This window comes from Danio rerio, chromosome 9 (assembly GCF_052040795.2).
Source record: "Danio rerio strain M-AB ecotype USA chromosome 9, GRCz13ab, whole genome shotgun sequence".
Taxonomy (NCBI): Eukaryota; Metazoa; Chordata; class Actinopteri; order Cypriniformes; family Danionidae; genus Danio; species Danio rerio.
Window position 1 is genome coordinate 56,186,796 of NC_141029.1, and position 20,861 is coordinate 56,207,656.

A 20,861-nucleotide genomic window follows, 5' to 3' on the forward strand; every position below is an offset into this window, starting at 1 on the left:
GTATCTGGATGCAGTCTTTATGATGTAGCTGAGATTGCATCGTTCAGAGATGCAATGTCAGACACAATGAACTCAATGGAGCTAGTGATGTCACTGTGAGGGGTATAGAGTTAGTGGTGGGGATCTAGGTGAACGCATTAAAAAGCATTACATGCAGCTCAGATTTTATCTTCACATAGTCTGCAGTCACTTATTTTTTAGGATTATTTTGTTCATTAATCTTTGCTAAATGCATCTTGATATAAGATGCTTTCAAATTGTACAGTCTGGATGTGCATTTCTAGCAATTAGATGTAAAAGTATCTTTAGGAGCATCAAAATTAACACTGTTTATAAAAATAAGACATTGTGATCTCAAAACCACGAGTCACTTTGATATGAAAAAGAATATCCGATTGGAACTAACTAAATCTCTTTCTAAATGTGCATCTTTAGAGATAAATTCATTCATTTTCTTTTCGGCTTAGTCCCTTATTGATCTGGGGTTGCCACAGTGGAATGAACCACCCTTTAGAGATAAATATGGCACATTTACCTCAACAGGACATAAGACAGTTTACATCAGATTGTTAAAAATGCACTTCCAGACTGCAAAATCTGAAAACATTCTTATATCAAAATGCATTTACCAAAGACAAAGTCTTGATTTCTGAAAAAATAATCCTGAAAATAAGGGAATTTACACTTGAAACAACAGAAGTGTCTGAAGAGTCAGAATAATGCATTAATTTAAAGAGGAAAAATAATCTGAGCCCAATTGGCAGATCTTTGATCTCTTCATCCTGATGTAACATGACTGGGTCACATTTTACATGATCTAATCAACAATACGTGTACAGCATTTATTAATAATCATTCAACATTTTCTAATGCTTTATTAAGATCCAGAGTTGTGCTTGTTAACATTAGTTAATGCAATATGAGTGAACAAGAGTGATTTAATGTGAAAGTGTCTTTTGAAAGAATCAACATTAACACTGTTTATAAAAATAAGACAGTATATTGCAAAACCATGAGGCTGATTACTTTGGCATTAAGAAAAATATCTGATTGGGCTCCTGGAACTTACTAAATCTCTTTCTAAATGTGCATCTTTGAAAATAAATGTGGCACTTTTTCCCCAACGGGATTTAAGACAGTTTGCATGATATTGCTGAAAATGCACATCCAGACTGCAAAATTTGCACACATTCTTATATCAAGATGCATTTACCAAAGACACAAAGTCTTTATTTCTGAAAAAATAAAAATAAAAATAAGTGACTTTACACTTAAAACAACAGAAGCGCATTCATTCAAAGTGGAAAAATAATCTGAGCCCAATTGGCAAGTCTTTGATCTGGTTTTGAGCAGCATCACTTCATCCTGATGTAACTTGACTGAGTCACATTTTACATGATCTAATCAACAACACTTGTACAGCATTTATTAATAATCATTCAACATTTACTAATGCATTATTAAGATCCAGAGTTGTGCTTGTGGACATTAGTTAATGTGAGGGAACAAGAGTGATTGGATGTAAAAGTGTCTTTAAGTGCATCACAATTAACACAGTTTATAAAAACAAGACATTGCTGTGATCTCAAAATCTAATCACTTTGGTGTGAAAAAAAATCTGATTAGGCTCCTGGAACCAACTAAACCTCTAAATGTGCATCTTTAGAAATAAATATGACACATTTTACCCAACCGGACATGAGAGAGTTTACATTAAATTGCTGAAAATGCACATCCAGACTGCAAAATTTGGAAACATTCTCATATTAAGATGGCTGTTTCAAAAAAATCCTCCTTAAAATGAGCGAGTTTGCACTTAAAACAACAGAAGCGTCTGAAGAGTCAGAATAATGCATTAATTTAAAGTTGAAAAATAATCTGAGCCCGAATGGCAGATCTTCTGGTTTTGAGCAGCATCACTTCATCCTGATGTAACATGACTGGGTCACATTTAACATGATCTAATCAATAATACTTGTACAGCATTTATCAATTATGACTCATTATCACATTTACTAATGCATTAATATGATCCAGAGTTGTGCTTGTTGACATTAGTTAATGCAATGTGAGTGAACAACAGAAACTAACAATGGAGGAGTTTATTTTTAATTAGTTTTGGTTTGGGACTTGTGGGGCTGTGATGGATGGATTTGCTCTTCAGTGTTTGGACTTTCAGCAGTGAAAATTAAACCTGACACAGTTGCAGTTCACTAGAAGTTCTGTGTTAAGCTGCTTTAACATGATCATTGTAAACGCGCTATAGAAATAAACATGCATTGAACTGAATTAACTACTGTTATGAAGATTAATAGATACTTCAATAAACGTTCGTTTTATTATTGCATGTTATTAGATCAAGTGAGTGTCATTAATTTAGAATAAAAATTCAGAAAGTGATCAGTCTTCATCTTTGAGTACAGAATTGTCACGTCTCCCTCATTCCCACACAATGCCAGAAGATTCTCCTCAACTCAGTGCACATTTGGAGACAAAATCATGAAGACATTTTAAGGCTCCACTCAAACTGACAGGCACGCGCACATTTGAAGCGTTTATAAATAGTCTTTCTGTTCATAAGGAAGGACATTTCAAGTCCAGTCACATGACTGAAATACACCAGAAAGAGAAACGAAATCTCTTTTCTTTGTCCTGTCGCCCTCCCCGTGCGCGCGCGCCGATCATTCCCATCAGTTTTATTCCAGTGCGCGCTCTCGCACCGACCAGACCTGTGTGAAGGAAGGTGTGTTGGTCATTCGCGTGAATTGTAAATGTCATTGGAGTGTGTGTGTAAGTGTGTGTGTGAGAGAGTCGCGGGAGGAGTCAGAGAAGAAGAAGAAGAAGAAGAAGCTGCACGCAGAATAAGTGACTTCAGACTTCAGAGAGGCTGATGAGCAGCGGGACTCGCGCAGGTGACTCGCGCGCTTCTCCCGCCGCTGAACATGCAGACCCGGCTCTCTCTCGCGCGGACACTCGGAGCCGCGCTGCTCTGGGCGGCGGTGCTGTGCGAGGAGCGGACAGTCCGGTATAAGATATCCGAAGAGGTTCGTCCGCCTACAGTTATCGGAACACTCGCCAGCAATGTAACCTGGACTCCGGATAAAACGCGCAGGACTTTCCCTGGCATCAGGTTTAAGCTGATGAGTCCGTCAACCGGCTCCTTCATCCGATTTCGGGAAAGCGACGGCAGGCTGACGGCGGAGGAGCGCGTCGACCGCGAGCGCATCTGCAAGCGCAACCCGCGGTGCGTGATTACTTTTGACGTCGCCTTCGTGTCCGCCGAGCAGTTTGAGCTCTTCCATGTTGAAGTGGAAGTGCTGGATGTGAATGACAACTCTCCGGAGTTCCCGCGCGCAGAGTGCACCGTCGAGATCTCCGAGAGCGCGGCGCTGGGCACGCGCATCGCGCTGGACGCCGCCGAAGATTCAGACGTGGGTTCAAACTCCATCCAAAGCTACGAGCTAAGCGAGAACTCGCACTTCAGCATCGATGTCATCACGCGCGTGGATGGGGTTAAATATGCGGAGCTGGTGCTCGTCAAAGAGCTGGACAGAGAAGCGCGCGCTTTTTTCGCGCTCAAGCTGGTGGCGGCAGACGGAGGTCATCCGCCGAGGAGCGGCTCCACTAACGTGACCGTGAAAGTGAAGGACGCGAACGACAACAGCCCGCTGTTTGACCACAGCCACTACTCGGTGGACGTGCCGGAGGACACCCCTGTGGAGGCTCTACTGCTGGATCTAAACGCCATCGACCCAGACGAAGGACTTAATGGACAGGTCGTGTATGAATTTGGCAAACAAGTTACAACAGAAATCAGACAGCTGTTCAAGCTGGATTACAAGACTGGATATTTGACATTACAAAGCCCTGTGGATTACGAAGACGAGACGACATATGAAATTGATGTGCAGGCTACTGATCTGGGGCACAACCCGGTGCCTTCAGTGTGCAAAATTATCATCAACATCAGAGATGTCAACGACAACCCTCCTGAAATCATCATCACGTCCATAACATCAGTGACCGACGGTGTTGCGCATGTTAGTGAAGCCACAGGTCCAGATATCCTGGTGGCTTTAATCAGCATCAAAGACAAGGACACCGGGGCGAACGGACAGGTGAGCTGCACTCTGAATGGAGGACATGGGAACTTCAGGCTTAAGAGAGCCTACGAGGGCAGCTACACCATCGTCACGATGGCTCCTCTGGACAGAGAGAAGATTGCGGAGTATAATCTGACGGTGGTGGCTGAGGACTTCGGTGTGCCTCCGTTACGCACGGTGACTCAATACATTGTACGTCTGACAGACGTCAACGATAATGCCCCGGCGTTCAGTGCTAAGATATATGAAGGTTTCATTGAGGAGAATCAATTACCGGGTACTTACATCACAACAATTTTGGCTAGCGATCAGGATTCGGGATTAAATGGGGAAATAACCTACGAACTTTTTGACTCGGACACAAACAGCGTTTCCAGGTTTGCTATTATGAACCAAGCTGGGAACGTTTACGCGCTGCAGAGTTTCAATTACGAAGTCACAAAGAGGCTGGATTTACGCGTCCAGGCCAGCGACAGAGGATGGCCACAACTACACAACAACGCCATACTCATCATCAATGTAGTCGATCAGAACGACAACACTCCGTTTATAACCCATCCGCCGCTTATTAACGGATCTGCTGAAATACAGCTTCCCCGAGACGCACCTCCCGGTTACATCGTAACGCGAATAATAGCTAAAGATTCAGACGCCGGATTAAACGCAGAGCTCACTTATAAGATCTACGACGGAGGCGATTTTGGTTTCGCAATCGATCCGAATACTGGGGAAATATACATCAACCGCAAAATCACGTACGATGAGTACGATTCGTGGAAGGTCCTAGTGACGGTTAACGATAACGGCCAACCATCGCAAACGTCAACAGCCACGATTCATTTCACCCTAACCGAATCGGCACCCTCAAACGGCAACTTTTATGACGAAAGAGAGGAGGACGAGCCTAAACAATGGACGCTTGTTTTAATATTGGCTCTGACGACTTCCTCGCTGCTGTTTTTGGCTATTTTATCATTCATACTATGCAAAAGTCGTAAAAACAGTCCGAAGGGAAGCGATGACCTCCCTGAGGCATTGGATATCCCGTACTCCGATGAGAAAAACAGTGTGTCGATGATCTCAAACCAGACCGCCAATGTTTTCGAGACACACACTTTCCACTCCACGACCATCGACAGTCCTGAGAAGCTACACAGCAGTGTGCAGGCGACCGCTGAAGTCTTTAACGAAACCCCGCAGACCTTCAAGAGCAAATACAGGAGTGTGGCGGGGGATATCGATGTAAGTGGAGACAGTGTTTCTTTCTCTCTCTCTCTCTCTCTCTCTCTCTGTGTGTGTGAGGAGCCGTTCACACAGCACACATTCACCATGCATTGAAAACAGCTCGACGGAGCACAGCTGAACAACGCAGGGCTCAGAATGCAATGCTAATGATGAAGACGTGACAGCCAATCACATCAATCTAATGCAAATGTGCAGGGCAATACAAACTAGTGCAGGACACCAAAGGAGATGCTCCTCATGTATGTGTACAAATAAAGTGACTTGTCGAATAAATAAACACAGCAGCGGAAAAACAATGCAATATGCTTGCAAAAATAAAGAAAGAAATAAGGAAAGAAATAAAACAATATTCACATTGTAATAAAAAGTTTAAGACAAAATTATTAGCCCTGTTCTGAAATGTTAATCTCTTTTATAATACAAATATTTCCCAAGTGCTGTTTAACAGATATTAGGATATTAATATTGTCCTATTATATTTTTCTCCAGGAGAAGGTCAATTTTAAACTTTTTAAGCTGTTTGGACAGACATGTGTGTAAGTGTATTGTATATAGCGTCATATTGGGCTGATATAAACACACACAGTCCTTTGTTTTCAATTTAACGACATATAAACGATGGACCAATTGGACCGGTTTTCAGATCGACCGCATCTTGACGTAGGAGTGCGATCCCCCCGCCCACCAATACTGATTGACAGGCGCACATCACAATATCCTCAGTTTGTTGTTTCACGTCTGCCATTTCCAGCGTGTGAGTCAAAGCGATGTCACTAATGCCTAGTTCAGACTGCGTGATTTTAGCCCCAATTCTGGCTCGCCGACAGGTTTTGAGAAATCGCCGACAAATGCCTGAAATCACAGGCAAATCGCTGCTCGTGCACGTGAGTGACAATCACACAGTATGAACGATCAAAGACGTGATCTGAGAGAATCGCCGATGAGTCGCCGATGCCTGTGAGATATTTGGCGTGCTGAATATCTGGAGCTGTCGGCGATTCAAATCATGCCGTGTGAATTGAGTTTTGACTGAAAATAACATCAGCGATCGCCTACAGCCAATGAGAGAGCGGCATCCACTTGAGTGTGTGTGTGTGTGTGTGTGTATACCTGCTGCAGGCCAGCGGGAGGCTGGGGGAGAAGTTAAAAGCGCTCTTTTTCGGTTTATTTGGACCCACGAAATGGAGGGAAAACTTGTAGAGGTTTGACAGGACTCAGGAGCAGCCGTGTCTGTTTGACGTTTCATACAGAAAGAAATTAGTTTATTATCAACGTTGAGGAGAAATGGCTAATTCCCTTTAAACCCAGGTGAGCAAACATGTGCATGTTCTACCCCATTAAAGGCTTCTTTCTCATTATGTAGTTAATAACCAAAGATAGGCTATACGACGTGTTTTTGGCTGTGAGACGTAGTTTGGACGAAGTTGTCGGCGATTCTCCCTATAGTAAAGTCATGCAATGTGAAAGTCCCTGTCGCCGAACCATCTTGCAGTGTAAACAAAGCAGCGACGACACACAAGCCCAGATAGTCAAGCAGTGTGAACACATCTGTGACACGACTAGTTGGAAAATCATGCAGTCTGAACTCGGCATAAAGGAACACCCTTGCTCTATTTCAGGTCGCACACCAGAAGCGCCGCTCGCCACGCAGAGCCATGCATTTTGGAATTCTAAACATAGGTTTCTATCAGGATACACACACTGGCGCCACAAGTTGGCAGCTGTCGGCGGCGCCCGGCCACGGCTCAGGACGCAGTTCAATTTTCAGCCGCGCCACAGAGCGCCATCTTACTAGTTTCATGTTAAAAATCATTCGAATGTGCGCGTCTGGTGTGTGATACTTTAAACCAGGGGTCTCAAACTCGCGGCCCGCGGGCCATTTGCGGCCCTCAGTGCAATATTTTGTGGCCCACGCCGACCGCTGTACACTGACAGAATCAGCGGAGCGGGGAGAGAGAGCGCTCCCCGCTCCGCTGATTCTATCCGTACACAGCGGTCACTGGCATTCCCCGCCCGCCGTGTAAACAAAGGGGCGGGGATGCCGGTGACGTCACCACGCACCCCGCCCCTTTGTTAGACGCTGTGACTCGCGCCGGCCAGAACCAAGGTAAGCTGTTCCCGCCCCTGCCTGCCACTTAGCTACCTATCTGCAGCCTGCCACCTACCTAGCTACAGCCTGCATCTTATATATATTATAGGTAGATACAGACTGGTACAGACTGATGTGACTGGAGTGGGGTGGGGGTGTTTTATTTATACATATATACGCCTTTTTTTTTGGTGAGGTGAGGGAATGGAAGTTTTGAGTGAGTTCCCCCAAGCCATACTGAGGGTCTCAACTGCTTCCGCTCTAAAGCCAAATGTGGTTCAGATTTGTGAGAAGAAGCGCTGTCAAGTCTCTGGCAGTAAGGAGTAGGCAAAAGATGCCATGTTCAGAAGAACTGTTCATAATCTTCACTCAATGTTCTATTAATGTTCAGGACACTTCATGTTCAGAAGAAATAATTAAAACTGTTAATAATGACATTTGAGGACTTTTTTTTTTTGTGAAATCCCTTATGCAGCCCAGCCTCACCCAGACTGTGCCTCCTGCGGCCCCCAGGTAAATTGAGTTTGAAACCCCTGCTTTAAACTGTCATGTGCGCGCCATGTTGCGGCACTTCTGGTGTGCGATCTGCTTAAGGCTTATTGGGCTCGACAAAAGATCAATAATTACCACATTTATTATTTATTTGGTGATTGATTTAATGATCTGTTTATAGTTTTTCTACATATATATACATATATGTGTATGTATACTACTCCACCCCCCGTCCTCTTTTTTTATTATTTTCTTTTACTTTATTTAATTTAATTATTATGTACGACTCGGACACAGATCAAGCAGACAGTACACAATCATTTGTGTCTTTGTATAGTTTTACAGCAACTGTGTGCTAGTTTAAAGTGCCGAGTTTGTACACTGAGACTAATAACCACGTACACTGAATTAACTTTGAGTGCGGCACATGGATGACCCGCTTAGAGCCGCGACAATCCTGGCTGGGCCCCGCGGACAGCCGCCGACTTGAAGCGCCGTTATGTGTACCTTGATAGAAACCTGTTTAGAATTCTAAAGTGCATGGTGATGCGCGTCGCCGAGCGGCGCTTCTGGCGTGCGACCTGCAGGCAAGTTTGTTATTTTATTTCCAATGGAGCGACACTCACGTCGTGAGGCAAAGGCGCTCACACTTTCAGCTGCACCGAGTTAAGATCACCCAGGGAGCTTCTGTGACCTCGAGAAATGCAAACGGCTGAAGTTTAAGGTAGACGCAATAAAAAGTACACTAGTTTGCAAACCTACCTACAAACAAACTAAGTTGCAAGCAATAATTCCGATTAGAGCAATCATGTGGTGAATATTGATCTTGCTTTGAGCCCAATGAGCCTTGCATCTAAAAATAGAGCAAGGGGGTTCCTCTAGTAACATTGCTTTGACTCTCACGCTGAAAATGGCGGACGTGAAACGACAAACTGAGGATTAGGCTACGAGTGCCTGTCAATCAATATTGGTGGGCGGGGGGAACGCTCTCCTACATCAAGTTGCGGTCAATCTAAAAACTGCTCCAATTGGTCCAACGTTTTAAAAAAGGACTGTGTGTGTTTATTTCAGCCCAATATGATGATCTAGACACTATACTTACACACATGTCTATCCAAACAGCTTGAAAAGTAGATTTGTCACCAGTGGCGTAGCGGACAGGCCCGCAGGGAGTAGGGGGCCCCGCGTCGTCGCGATTTTCAATAATTGTAAATCCGGCGACCGCAATAATCAAACTCTTGGGAACAACTGTGGTCGGAACCAAAGTTCACAGGTCTGTGTTCTCTGAACACCTCTCAAGCGGTGGACTACTTCATTCTGATTGCTTGCCGCCAATGTTGCCAACTTAGCGACTTTGTCACTAGATTTAGCGACTTTTCAGACCCCCCTAGCGACAAATCTAGCGACTTTTTTGTGTGTTATTGTAGATTTTTTTAGACTGTCATTTGTCCATACTGTACCGTCCCTACTCTTCTCAACAAGCTGCGTGTGATGCCGCCGGCCCCTCCCCCGCCTCACAGCACTGACAGGCGGCCCAGTCAGTCCTCATACAGCAGCCTCTCCCACCTGCAGCCCGAGAGCAGATCACCCCTCTGCGTACCGACGACAAATGATTTAGCACAGGCAGTGTGAAGGTATTTCCCTTGTACAGTCAAACCGATCTACTTCTACTTTATTTAAACAATTTAATTGGACCGTTTATTCTTTTCTTGTTCACAATCACAGATATTTTAGTGACAGTTTCTGAACTTGTCTGAGTTTATTTCATATGAGAGATTACTGCACATTCACTACACATCTATAATGACATACTGTATTCAAACAGCAATACATTTAGTTAAATAAACATGCTTATATAAAGTGTAGTGCAATTATAAATACCCCTTAATTAACCATAGGCTGTTAAACAAACAAATGGTGGAACGTGATGACGTCAGTGATATGCAAATTGACGTATGACGTATCCCCCCCCCCACTTCATCAGGGGGCCCCGTCATCGATCCCTGCAGGGGGGCCTCCGCATTTTGCGCTACGCCACTGTTTGTCACCATAGGTGAGCTTTAATGTTGTCCTTAAAAGCATAACACTCATAGTGTGAAGCACTGAAGGAAAAAAAAAAAAATATATATATACATATATATATATATATATATATATGATTCAGTCATTGGTTTTTAATTTGACACGTTGTTTTAGGAATTACACCATTTGCAGTGTGTGGTGCTGAAAATGAACATGCAGTGAAACGTGACTAATTGAACAAAAACTGTAAAACAGACCAAGAAAAGAAGAAGCACAAAGCAGTGGGTTAATCACTGGGGTCATAAGATGCCTTTTAAAATCTGATAACTTAAAGTATGCAACGGCCAAAAGGGGGCTTATACTTTTGCACGTTATAAACAGGTCTATAGTCTTTTTTTATAAAATATCACTTTTTAAAGGGAACCAATTAATACCTATTCACAAGATGTTAAATAAGTAATGTCCCTAGAGTGCGTGTAGTTAAGTTTCAGCTCAAAAATAATAAAATAAAATAATAAATGAAAATAAAAATAATACTTTCTAACTCTCTGAAACTGACCCTTTTAGGTTTTGGCCCCCGTTGTGGCGTTTTGGTGACTGTCTCTTTAAATTAAAATGAGATTGTGCTCTTTTTAAAAGAGGGCGGAGCTACAAATGTCTAGTAAGCATAGTGGCAGATTCAAAATAGTGTTATCAGTGCTGGTCAGGTGTGCATGTGTGCTTCTGTTGCTGTTCATCTAAATCTCCACATCTATAATCCTTTTAGTCAATGCTGACATCATCTTCAGCAGCTCAAACACTCTAATGGCTAATGGACAGACGGCTGCTTCTCACTCAGGGCTGCTGTTTATGCTAATGAGGGAGAGATGGGCACTAGTGGGCGGGGCTCTTCCCCTTTGATGACACGTACAAAGGGGGATTGTCAATCAAAGTGTTTCTGAACACTGTTTTGATCAAGTCTGATTATAACAAATACAATTCATGCATTTTCACCATTAGAGGCTGGAGGTATTCACACACTGCTGACACACAACTGTGTTTAAACCTCTTATAAAAGTGATGTTTGCATAACAGGTCCCCTTTAAAGCTTTACATCAAATAGATTCATGCCATGGGAGGTTAAAATAAAATGCAATGCACGCATATACACAATAGCAGCTAAAATATTGCATACAGAACATCATTGTGTGTTAAATAAGGATGGGTGTTTGTTCTTGTGTTTTTTTTTGTTTATATATAGGGATATTCTACTTTACCTGGATATGGTAAAGACTCTGCTCGACCAATCACAGTGTGGAAAGGAAACTCCATGATGACCATCGCTGTCAGAGATCCACAGATCAGCGGTAAAGACAGTGGAAAAGGAGACAGCGATGTTAATGACAGCGATTCTGACATCAGCGAAGGACTCAAGAAAGACTACACTACATATAAAGGTGACTGACTAGGACTATTTATTATACATATTGATTATCAATATTCCTACTGAACATATAGGTGGAAGTATTTACTGACAACAAGTCGTTGAATTATTAGATAATAATGCACACCTGTCAGGTGTTTGTCCTCTTTAAGCTGTGAGCACTAGTGTGTAGCACTAGTTTCTTCCACATCGCGTCCAAAGCCTTCAGCTGTGTTCTGATGTGATTTCTGACTGTTGTAGCTGTGAAATAACTCTTATCATTCAGTGGAGTGATCTGGAGCTGTAATGTGCTCTAAACCTGCCGGAACTACTTTAGCTGTGCTTTTATCTGAAAAAACTGCACATCATATATTGTTCATTAGCCAATCAGAATCAAGCATAACAGTTACATATATGCAACTCAATGCATTTAGGCATGTAGACATGGTCAAGATGTTCTTTTGCAGTTCAAACCGAGCATCAGAATAAGGAAGAAAGGGGGTTTACATGACTTTGAACATGGCATGGTTGTTGGTGCCAGACGGGCTGGTCTGAGTATTTCAGAAACTGCTGATCTACTGGTCCACTGGGATTTTCACGCACAACCATCTCTAGGGTTTACAGAGAATGGTCTGAAAAAGAGGAAATATCCAGTGAGCGGCAGTTCTGTGGGCGTAAATGCCTTGTTGATGCCAGAGGTCAGAGGAGAATGGCCAGACTGGTTCCAGCTGATAGAAAGGCAACAGTGACACAAATAAGCACTCGTTACAACCGAGGTCTGCAGAAGAGCATCTCTGAACACACAACACGTCCAACCTTGAGGCGGATGGGCTACAGCAGCAGAAGACCACACCGGGTGCCGCTCCTGTCAGCTAAGAACAGGAAACTGAGGCTACAATTCACACAGACTCACCAAAACTGGACAATAGAAGATTGGAGAAACGTTGCCTGCTCTGATGAGTCTCCATTTTTGGATGGTCGGGTCAGAATTTGGCGTCAACAACATGAAAGCATGGATCCAACCTGCCTTGTATCAAGAGTTCAGGCTGGTGGTGGTGGTGTAATGGTGTGGGGGAGATTTTCTTGACACACTTTGGGTCCATTAGTACCAATTGATCATTGTGTCAAAGCCACAGCCTACCTGAGTATTGCTGCTGACCATGTCCATCCCTTTATGACCACAGTGTCTCCATCTTCTGATGGCTACCTCCAGCAGGATAACACACCATGTCATAAAGCATAAATCATCTCAGACTGGTTTCTTAAACATGACAATGAGTTCACTGTACTCAAATGGCCTTCACAATCACCAGATCTCAATCCAATAAAGCACCTTTGGGATGTGGTGGAGATTGGCATCATGGATGTGCAGCCGAAAAATCTGCAGCAACTGTGTGATGCTATCATGTTAATATGGAGCAAAATCTCTGAGGAATTTTCCAGTAGCTTGTTGAATCTATGCCATGAAGGATTAAGGCAGCTGTGAAGGCAAAAGGGGTCCAACCCGGAACTAGTAAGGTGTACCTAATAAAGTGGCCGGTGAGTGTAAAGTGACAGTATATACTCAGTGAAAATATAATTTAATGCAACACAAAGTCTGCTTGCTGCTGAATGACATTAATGTACATTAATGAGGCAGAAGAGAGCATTATCTTATTACTCAGTCAGTTTCACAGTGATCTCAGTGATGGTTTAAGTGCTCTTAATGAATCTGCAGCAATGAAACAGATGAAGACAGTGTCACAGGTGCCACGACGTCATCCAAAGGTTCGGCAAGCCAATTATTTCTACAGGATCATGGTTGCATTGATGAAGTGTCATGCGGATTAGTCAGGCAAACTTTGAGTCGGTGTAGTTAAAGTACAGAGGTGCTCAAATTAATGAGCTGTTGATTGGATCAGTTCACTTCAAGGTCAATGTTGATTCATTCCTGCTGCAACCTTGTTAAACGCTAATCTTTGGGAAACAAAGAGCCGAAGCAATCAAACTCAAGCTATTAGTAGAGCTGAAGACTGCATATTGTGGTACACAAATACAAGCACACAAAGAGTCAAATGTATGTCATTTCTGATGAAAATAGAGAAACGAGTAGGCATTTTAAGAACTGGTTACATACAAAATGAGTAAACTGCATTCTCCTTCTGCTTAGCCCCTTATATATCAGGGGTTGCCACAGCTCAATGAACCGCCAACTATTCCAGCATACGTTTTACACAGTGGATGCCCGTCCAGCTGCAACCCAGTACTGGGAAATTCCCATAAAATCTCATATTCACACATGCACTATAATCAATTCAATTCACCTAATTCACTTATAGAGACCCACGCCGACACGCGGAGAACATGCAAACTCCACACAGAAATGCCAACTGACCCAGCCAGGACTTGAACCAGAGACCTTCTTGCTGTGAGGCGACAGTGCTAACCACTGAGCCACCATGCTACCGAGATGCAAACTCACATATGTAAATTCGATATGTAAGTTAAGAAAATCTGAATTCTAAAATTTAAACTTTGAATTCAAAGAAAAAAAAAAGAATCAGAATTCAGAGATGAAAAAGAATCAGAATTCAGAGATGAAAAAGAATCAAGAACTCCGAGATGTAAACATAAAAAAAGGATTCAGAATTTCGAGATGTAAAAAGAATCAGAATTCGGAGATGTAAACTTGTAAATGAAAAAAAAAAGAATCAGAGTTCTGAAATGTAAACTTTAAACTAAAAAAAACATAAATAAATAAATAAAATAAAAAAATCTGAATGCCAATCTGTACACTTGTATCTCAAAGAAAAAAGAATCAGAATTCCGAGATGTAAACATGGGAACTACAAAAAAAAAAAGAAGAAAAAAAATCGGAATTCAAAGATATAAAAAAGAATCAGAAATTGAGATGTAAAAGTGGAACTCCAAGAAAAAAAGAATCAGTAATCCAAGATGTAAACTTGGAACTCCAAGAAAAAGAATCAGTATTTCGAGATGAAAACGTGGAACTCAAATAAAAAAAAAAGAATTACAATTCTGAGATGTGAACTTGGAACTCCAAAAAAAAAAAAGGAAAAAAAAAGAATCAATACTCCCAGCTGTAAACTTGGAATTCAAAGAAAAAAAAAAATCAGTATTCCCAGCTGTAAACTTGGAACTCTACGAAAAAAAGAATCAGAATTCTGAGATGTAAACTTGAAACTCAAAAAAAAAAAAAAAAAAAAAAAAAACAGAATTCAGAATATAAGCTTGGAACTCTAAGAAAAAAGAATCGGAATTCCGAGATGTAAACATGGGAACTTAAAGAAAAAAAAAAGAATCAGAATCCTGAGATGTAAACATGGAACTCAAAGAAAAAAGAATCGGAATTCCGAAATGTAAATTTGTAACTCCAAGAAAAAAGAACGAGTATTTGGAGATGTAAACTTGGAACTAAAAAAAAAGAATCAGAATTCAAGATGTAAACTTAAAACTCCAAGAAAAATGAATCAAAATTTAGAGATATAGAAATAAGCAGAATACTAAGATGTAAACTTGGAATTCTTAAAAGGAAATGTCAGAATCCTGATGAAATCGGACCTGAATGGCATTTTTCTGTGCCCGACTGACCTTCCCAAATGTGCACTGACCCTCCTTCTGTTTTTGCTCAGGTCTGTGGGCCTGTACCAGCGAGTGCCGTGTCCTCGGTCACTCCGACAGGTGCTGGAGTCCATCTGTAAGCAGATCCAGCGGGACCACCAACACCAGACATCTGTCTACCTTCTCCAGGACCAGGCCTCCATCCCAGGGAACACTTCAGCGAAGTGGCTACGACACACAGACGTCCCGCAGCGCCGCATTACAGAGCCTCACAGAAGACAACTATGACTACATCCACATCTGCTCTCCACACGCACACAGAAGACACGACACGGACAACAGAGACTCCAGCAAATCCATCAGCACAGAGCACAGTCCTGACTGACACCACACAAAAAAACATGCAACTAGAGGCTCGTACACACCGGGATGCTTTTCGCTCATAATTTTTTTTTTAAACGTTTTTCTTTATTCATCCCCAGTCGGTTTTCAGAGTGTTGAGCAGAGTGAACGTGCAAAATGACCCCTGACATTAGATGGCGCTTAATGAACTTGCAAGTCAGGAAAGAAAAGTGAAATGAAACTCACCATCAAATCATATTTGCTGATCTCCACCTCTGCTGGCATTATTGTAGCTGCTGTTGCGTTTATGACATATAAAAGCAGCTCCACATTCATATCGACTCGATGCTTTAACTTCTTCTTCATTGAATTAAAGTAAACCTGGGATCATATTGGCTGTTTTCTGCTTGAGCGCCTCTAAGTGGTGTTTACTGTAACTTCAGCAGCTCTGGGCACATGAGCAAAAGTGCCAATCAACAACAACAAAAAAAAACATTGGCACCCTTTATTTATTCATGAGGCGTTAAACCTTGATGAAAAGTGTGAGCAAAAGCATCCTGGTGTGAACGGGCCTAAAGGCTGTGACCATAAATACATGCATTGTGAATCGAGAAGTTATCCTGCATCGATGCATTATCACTTGAATGGATTCTGAGCTGTTTTTACAAAGAGATTGCGCAAATCTTTAACATCAGATGTTGCTCTAGTTTATTTTTTAATAGCAGACGACACTCTAGGCTAGCTCTAAACAGCAGCAGATGGCTGTTCTAGGCTAGTTTTAACAGCAGTTGGTGCTCTAGGCTAATTTATAACAGTAGAAAACTAAACTAGAGTGTCATCTACTGTTAAAAGCTAAACTAGAGCACCAACTGCTGTAAAAAATTTGCCTAGAGCGGCATCTGCTGTTAAAAACTAAACTAGAGCACCATCTGCTAAGTTAGAGCGCCATCTGCTGTTAAAAACAAATCTAGAGCACCATCTGCAAAGTCTAGAGTTCCATCTGCTGTTAAAAACAAATCTAGAGCACCATCTGCAAAGTCTAGAGTTCCATCTGCTGTTAAAAACAAATCTAGAGCACCATCTGCAAAGTCTAGAGTGCCATCTGCGGTTAAAAACAAATCAAGAGCACCATCTGCAAAGTCTAGAGCGCCATCTGCTGTTCAAAAACAAATGGGGCTCTAGGACAATTTTAAACAACGGATTGGGTTCGTCTTTTTTTTTTTACCAGATTGCCGCTCTAGACTAGAGTTTAACAGAAGATGGCACTCTAGGCTTTTTTTAACAGCAGACGGCAATCTATGCTGATATCTAACAGATTGCAGCTCTAGGCTAGTTTTTAACAGCAGATTGCTGCTCTAGGCTAGTTTTTAACAGCAGATTGCTGCTCTAGGCTAGTTTTTTTAACAACAGATTGATGCTCTAAGCTAGTTTTTTAACAACAGATTGATGCTCTAGGCTAGTTTTTAACAGCAGATTGATGCTCTAGGCTAGTTTTTAACAGCAGATTGCCGCTCAGGGCTAGTTTTTAACAACAGATTGATACTCTAGGCTAGATTTTAACAGTAGATGGTGCTCTAGGCTAGTTTTTAACAGCAGATTGCTGCTCTAGGCTAGTTTTTAACAACAGATTGATGCTCTAGGCATGTTTTTAACTACAGATTGATGCTCTAAGCTAGTTTTTAACAGCAGATTGCCGCTCTGGGCTAGTTTTTAACAACATATTGATGCTCTAGGCTAGTTTTTAACAGCAGATGGTGCTCTAGGCTAGTTTGTAACAACAGATTGATTCTCTAGGCTAGTTTTAACAGCAGATTGCTGCTCTAGTCTTGTTTTTAATAGCAGATTGTCGCTCTAGGCTAGTTTTTAACAGTAGATGGTGCTCTAGGCTAGTTTTTAACAGTAGATGGTGCTCTAGGCTAGTATTTAACTGCAGGTTGCTGCTATAGGCTAGTTTTTAACAGCAGACTGCTGCTCTAGGCTTTTTTTTAACAGAAGACAGCGCTCAATTTTTAACAGCAGACAGCAGATTCAGACTGCAGAACAGCACACTCTAGTTTAGTTTTTAACAGCAGATTGTGCTCTAGGCTAGTTTTTGTAACAGCCCACTGTTCATCTACGGTTACAAACTAGCCTAGAGCACCGTATGCAGTTTAAAAAGGCTAGAGCACCGTCTGCTGTTAAAAACTACACTAGAGACGCCGTCTTCTGGCAAAAACTAGCCCAGAGAGCCATTTGCTAAATCTAGAGTGCCATGGGCTGTTTAAAACAAGGCTAGAGCACAATCTACTGTTAAAAACTAGAGTGCTACCTACTGTTAAAAACAAGCCTAGAGCTTCTGTTAAAACAATCTAGTGCGCCACCTGCGGTTTAAAACTAAACTAAAGCATTATCTACTCTTAAAAACAAAACTAAAGCACCATCTACTGTTAAAAAAAGCTAAACTAGAGCACCATTTAAACTAGCGAAGCAGATGGCGCTCTAGTTGACTAAACTAGTTTTTAACAGCAGATGGCACTCTAAGTTGCTGTTACATACTGGCCAGGAGTGCAATCTTCTATTAAAAACTAGAGCGCCATCTGCTGTCTTTAAAACTAGCCTAGAGAGGTTTCAGTTGTTGAAAACTAAACCAGAACAGTTTCAACTAGAGCAACAGATGCCCTCTAGGCTGGTTTGTAACAGCAGATAATGCTGTAGACTAGATTTTACCGCAGATGGTGCTATAAGGAACTGTTAAAAACAAGCCAGGAGCACCATCTTCTGTTAAAAACTAAACTAGAGTACCATCTGCTTTTAAAAACTAAACTTGAGTGTCATCTACTGTTAAAAGCTAAACTAGAGCGCCAACTGCTGTTAAAAAAAATTAGCCTAGAGAGGCATCTTCTGTTAAAAACTAAACTAGAGTGCCTTCTACTGTTAAAAAAACTAGACTAGTCTAGAGCGCATCTGCTATTAAAAACTATGATGTGCTCTAGGCTAGTTTGTAACAGCAGATGATGCTGTAGACTAGATTTTAACAGCAGATGGTGCTATAAGGTACTGTTAAAAACGAACCAGTGTAACGGAGGCCAGCTAGTAGGTGCTGTGCAGATAAACCTCACTCCTCTGGTCTTTAGCCTCCTTGGTAGAGCAACCGACTTCCATGCGGAAAGCTGCTGGTTTGATACCCGTCGGAGCAAGTTGGGTGGCGTAGGACTGGCGGGGTTACACCAGGAGCATCGTTTTCTGTTAAAAACTTAACTAGAGTACCATCTGCTTTTAAAAACTAAACTAGAGTGCCATCTACTGTTAAAAGCTAAACTAGAGCACCAACTGCTGTTAAAAAATTAGCCTAGAGCGGCATCTGCTGTTAAAAACTAAACTAGAGCACCATCTGCTAAGTCTAGAGCGCCATCTGCTGTTAAAAACAAATCTAGAGCACCATCTGCAAAGTCTAGAGTTCCATCTGCTGTTAAAAACAAATCTAGAGCACCATTTGCTGTTAAAAACAAATCTAGAGCACCATCTGGTGTTAAAAACAAATCTAGAGCGCCGTCTGCTGTTAAAAACCTCAGAATCGATTCCAGAGAAACTCGTGCTGCATTCTAATATCTCTGAAATGATCTACTATTTGCAATGCATTGATTTATCATCGCAGCCCAGCTGCATCACTGTTTTCTACATGCAGAATATATTTTTAACAGTTCCTTCTCAGCATGTTTTAGAGGATTATCATGTGATTGTGTTTGTACGTCACTTTGGTCGCACTGTAATATATTAAATGTTGTTTTTTAAAAGCTACGGATGTTAGCACTTTTATAACAGTTACACTGAACAAGTTTGTTTCTTTATAAGGAATAAAACTACAAGAAATAAAATAAGTTATGGTCAAATTTATAATGGTTTTCATCTTTTCGTTAATCTAAAATCTTCTGCCAAACAGAACTCATTCATTCATTCATTCATTCATTCATTCATTCATTCATTCATTCATTCATTCATGTTCCTTCAGCTTAATCCCCTATTAATCAGGGGTCACCACAGTGGAATGAACCACCAACTATTCCAGCATATGTTTTACATAGCGGATGCCTTTCCAACAGCAACCCAGTACTGGGAAACACCCGTACACACCCTTACATATTCACACACACACACACACACACACACACACACACAAACTCTACGACCAATTTAGTTGATCAATTCCCCTATAGGACTCGAACCAGCGATCTTCTTGCCGTGAGGCCACAGTGCTAACCACTGAGCCACGGTGCCACCTCAGAATAGAACTGTAGACAAAAATAATTAATTCATTTGTTTTATTTTCGGCTTAGTCGCTTTATTATTCAGGGGTCATCACAGCGGACTGAACCACCAACTTATCCAGTATGCTTTACGCAGCAGATGCCTTTTCAGCTGCAACCCAGTACTGGGAAACACCCATACACTCATTTGCACACATACACTATGGCCAATTTAGCGTATACAATTCCCCATAGTGCAAGTGTTTAGACTGTGGGGGAAACCGGTGCACCTGGAGGAAACCCACCCCCTTAAATGAAATAATGAAAATAAAAATTTTAGGTGAATATTTCGGGGCCGTCCTGCAATCTTTAAATAAGGCCTTTTAATATGTCACTAAATGAGTCTTCTTCCAAATCTGCAGGACAAGATATTAACATAAAAAAACTGTTGCTATACTCAGTGGTGGGCAAGTTATTTAAGGAAAATAATTCATTACTAATTAAACATAATTAATATTGTATTTAAGTATAAGTATATGTGAAAAGTAATTTCATTCATTCATTTTCTTTTCAGCTTAGTCCCTTTATTAATCAGGGGTCGCCACAGCGGAATGAACCGCCAACTTATCCAGCATATGTTTTTCGCAGCAGATGCCCTTTCAGCTGCAACCTATCACTGGGAAACACTAATACACACACATACACTACGGACAATTTAGCCTATCTAATTCCCCTATAGTGTATGTGTTTGGACTGGAGCATCCAGGGAAAACCCACACCAACATGAGGAGAACATGCAAACTCCACACAGAAATACCAACTGCCCCAGCCGGAGCTCGAACCAGCCACCTTCTTGCTGTGAGGCGATTGTGCCACCCACTGCACCACCATGCTGCCCTGTTGGGTAAGTTATTTTTAAAAAAAAATTAATCTTCACTAATTAAACATAATTAAAACTGTATTTAGGTATATTTTTCTACTTTGTCGGATTTTTTGAAAAGTAATTTATTAAAACTTTTTTAAAAATTTAAATCGTAATTATTATTAAAACATAATATGCATCGAAACATGAAACAGTTCAAGCCACATAAATATTCCATATTTCATAAATCCCATATACTGACAATTTAATTTCTGACTCAATTATTTGTTTCTTAAAAGTACATTTGTTAAAAATCTAAACTTATTTAGCTGAAAAATCAAGATATTTAGCAAATTATCAGAAGAAAAAACGACTCAAATAACTTAATAAAGTCATCTGGAATTGCAAGAAAAATGTTCTTGCAGGACTCCCAGAGTTCATCAAGATTCTTTAGATTCATCTTCCTTTATCTTACCCCAGACATTCTCAATAATGTAAAAAAAAAAAAATAAAATAAAAA

General features: G+C 41.4%; 1 protein-coding gene across 1 annotated transcript; it reads left to right on the top strand.

The window, feature by feature from the left end:
• The first annotated feature begins 2,873 nt into the window (after nt 1–2,873).
• Nucleotides 2,874–19,031, top strand: pcdh8.2 (protocadherin 8, tandem duplication 2). Its single transcript, NM_001442483.1, is given in 8 exon segments — nt 2,874–5,345; nt 11,192–11,387; nt 14,986–16,301; nt 16,404–16,804; nt 16,835–17,255; nt 17,303–17,920; nt 18,229–18,733; nt 18,773–19,031. Coding segments are annotated over 3 exon segments (2,913 nt in total). The 5' UTR covers nt 2,874–2,942; the 3' UTR covers nt 15,300–16,301; nt 16,404–16,804; nt 16,835–17,255; nt 17,303–17,920; nt 18,229–18,733; nt 18,773–19,031.
• Nucleotides 19,032–20,861: the final 1,830 nt, after the last annotated feature.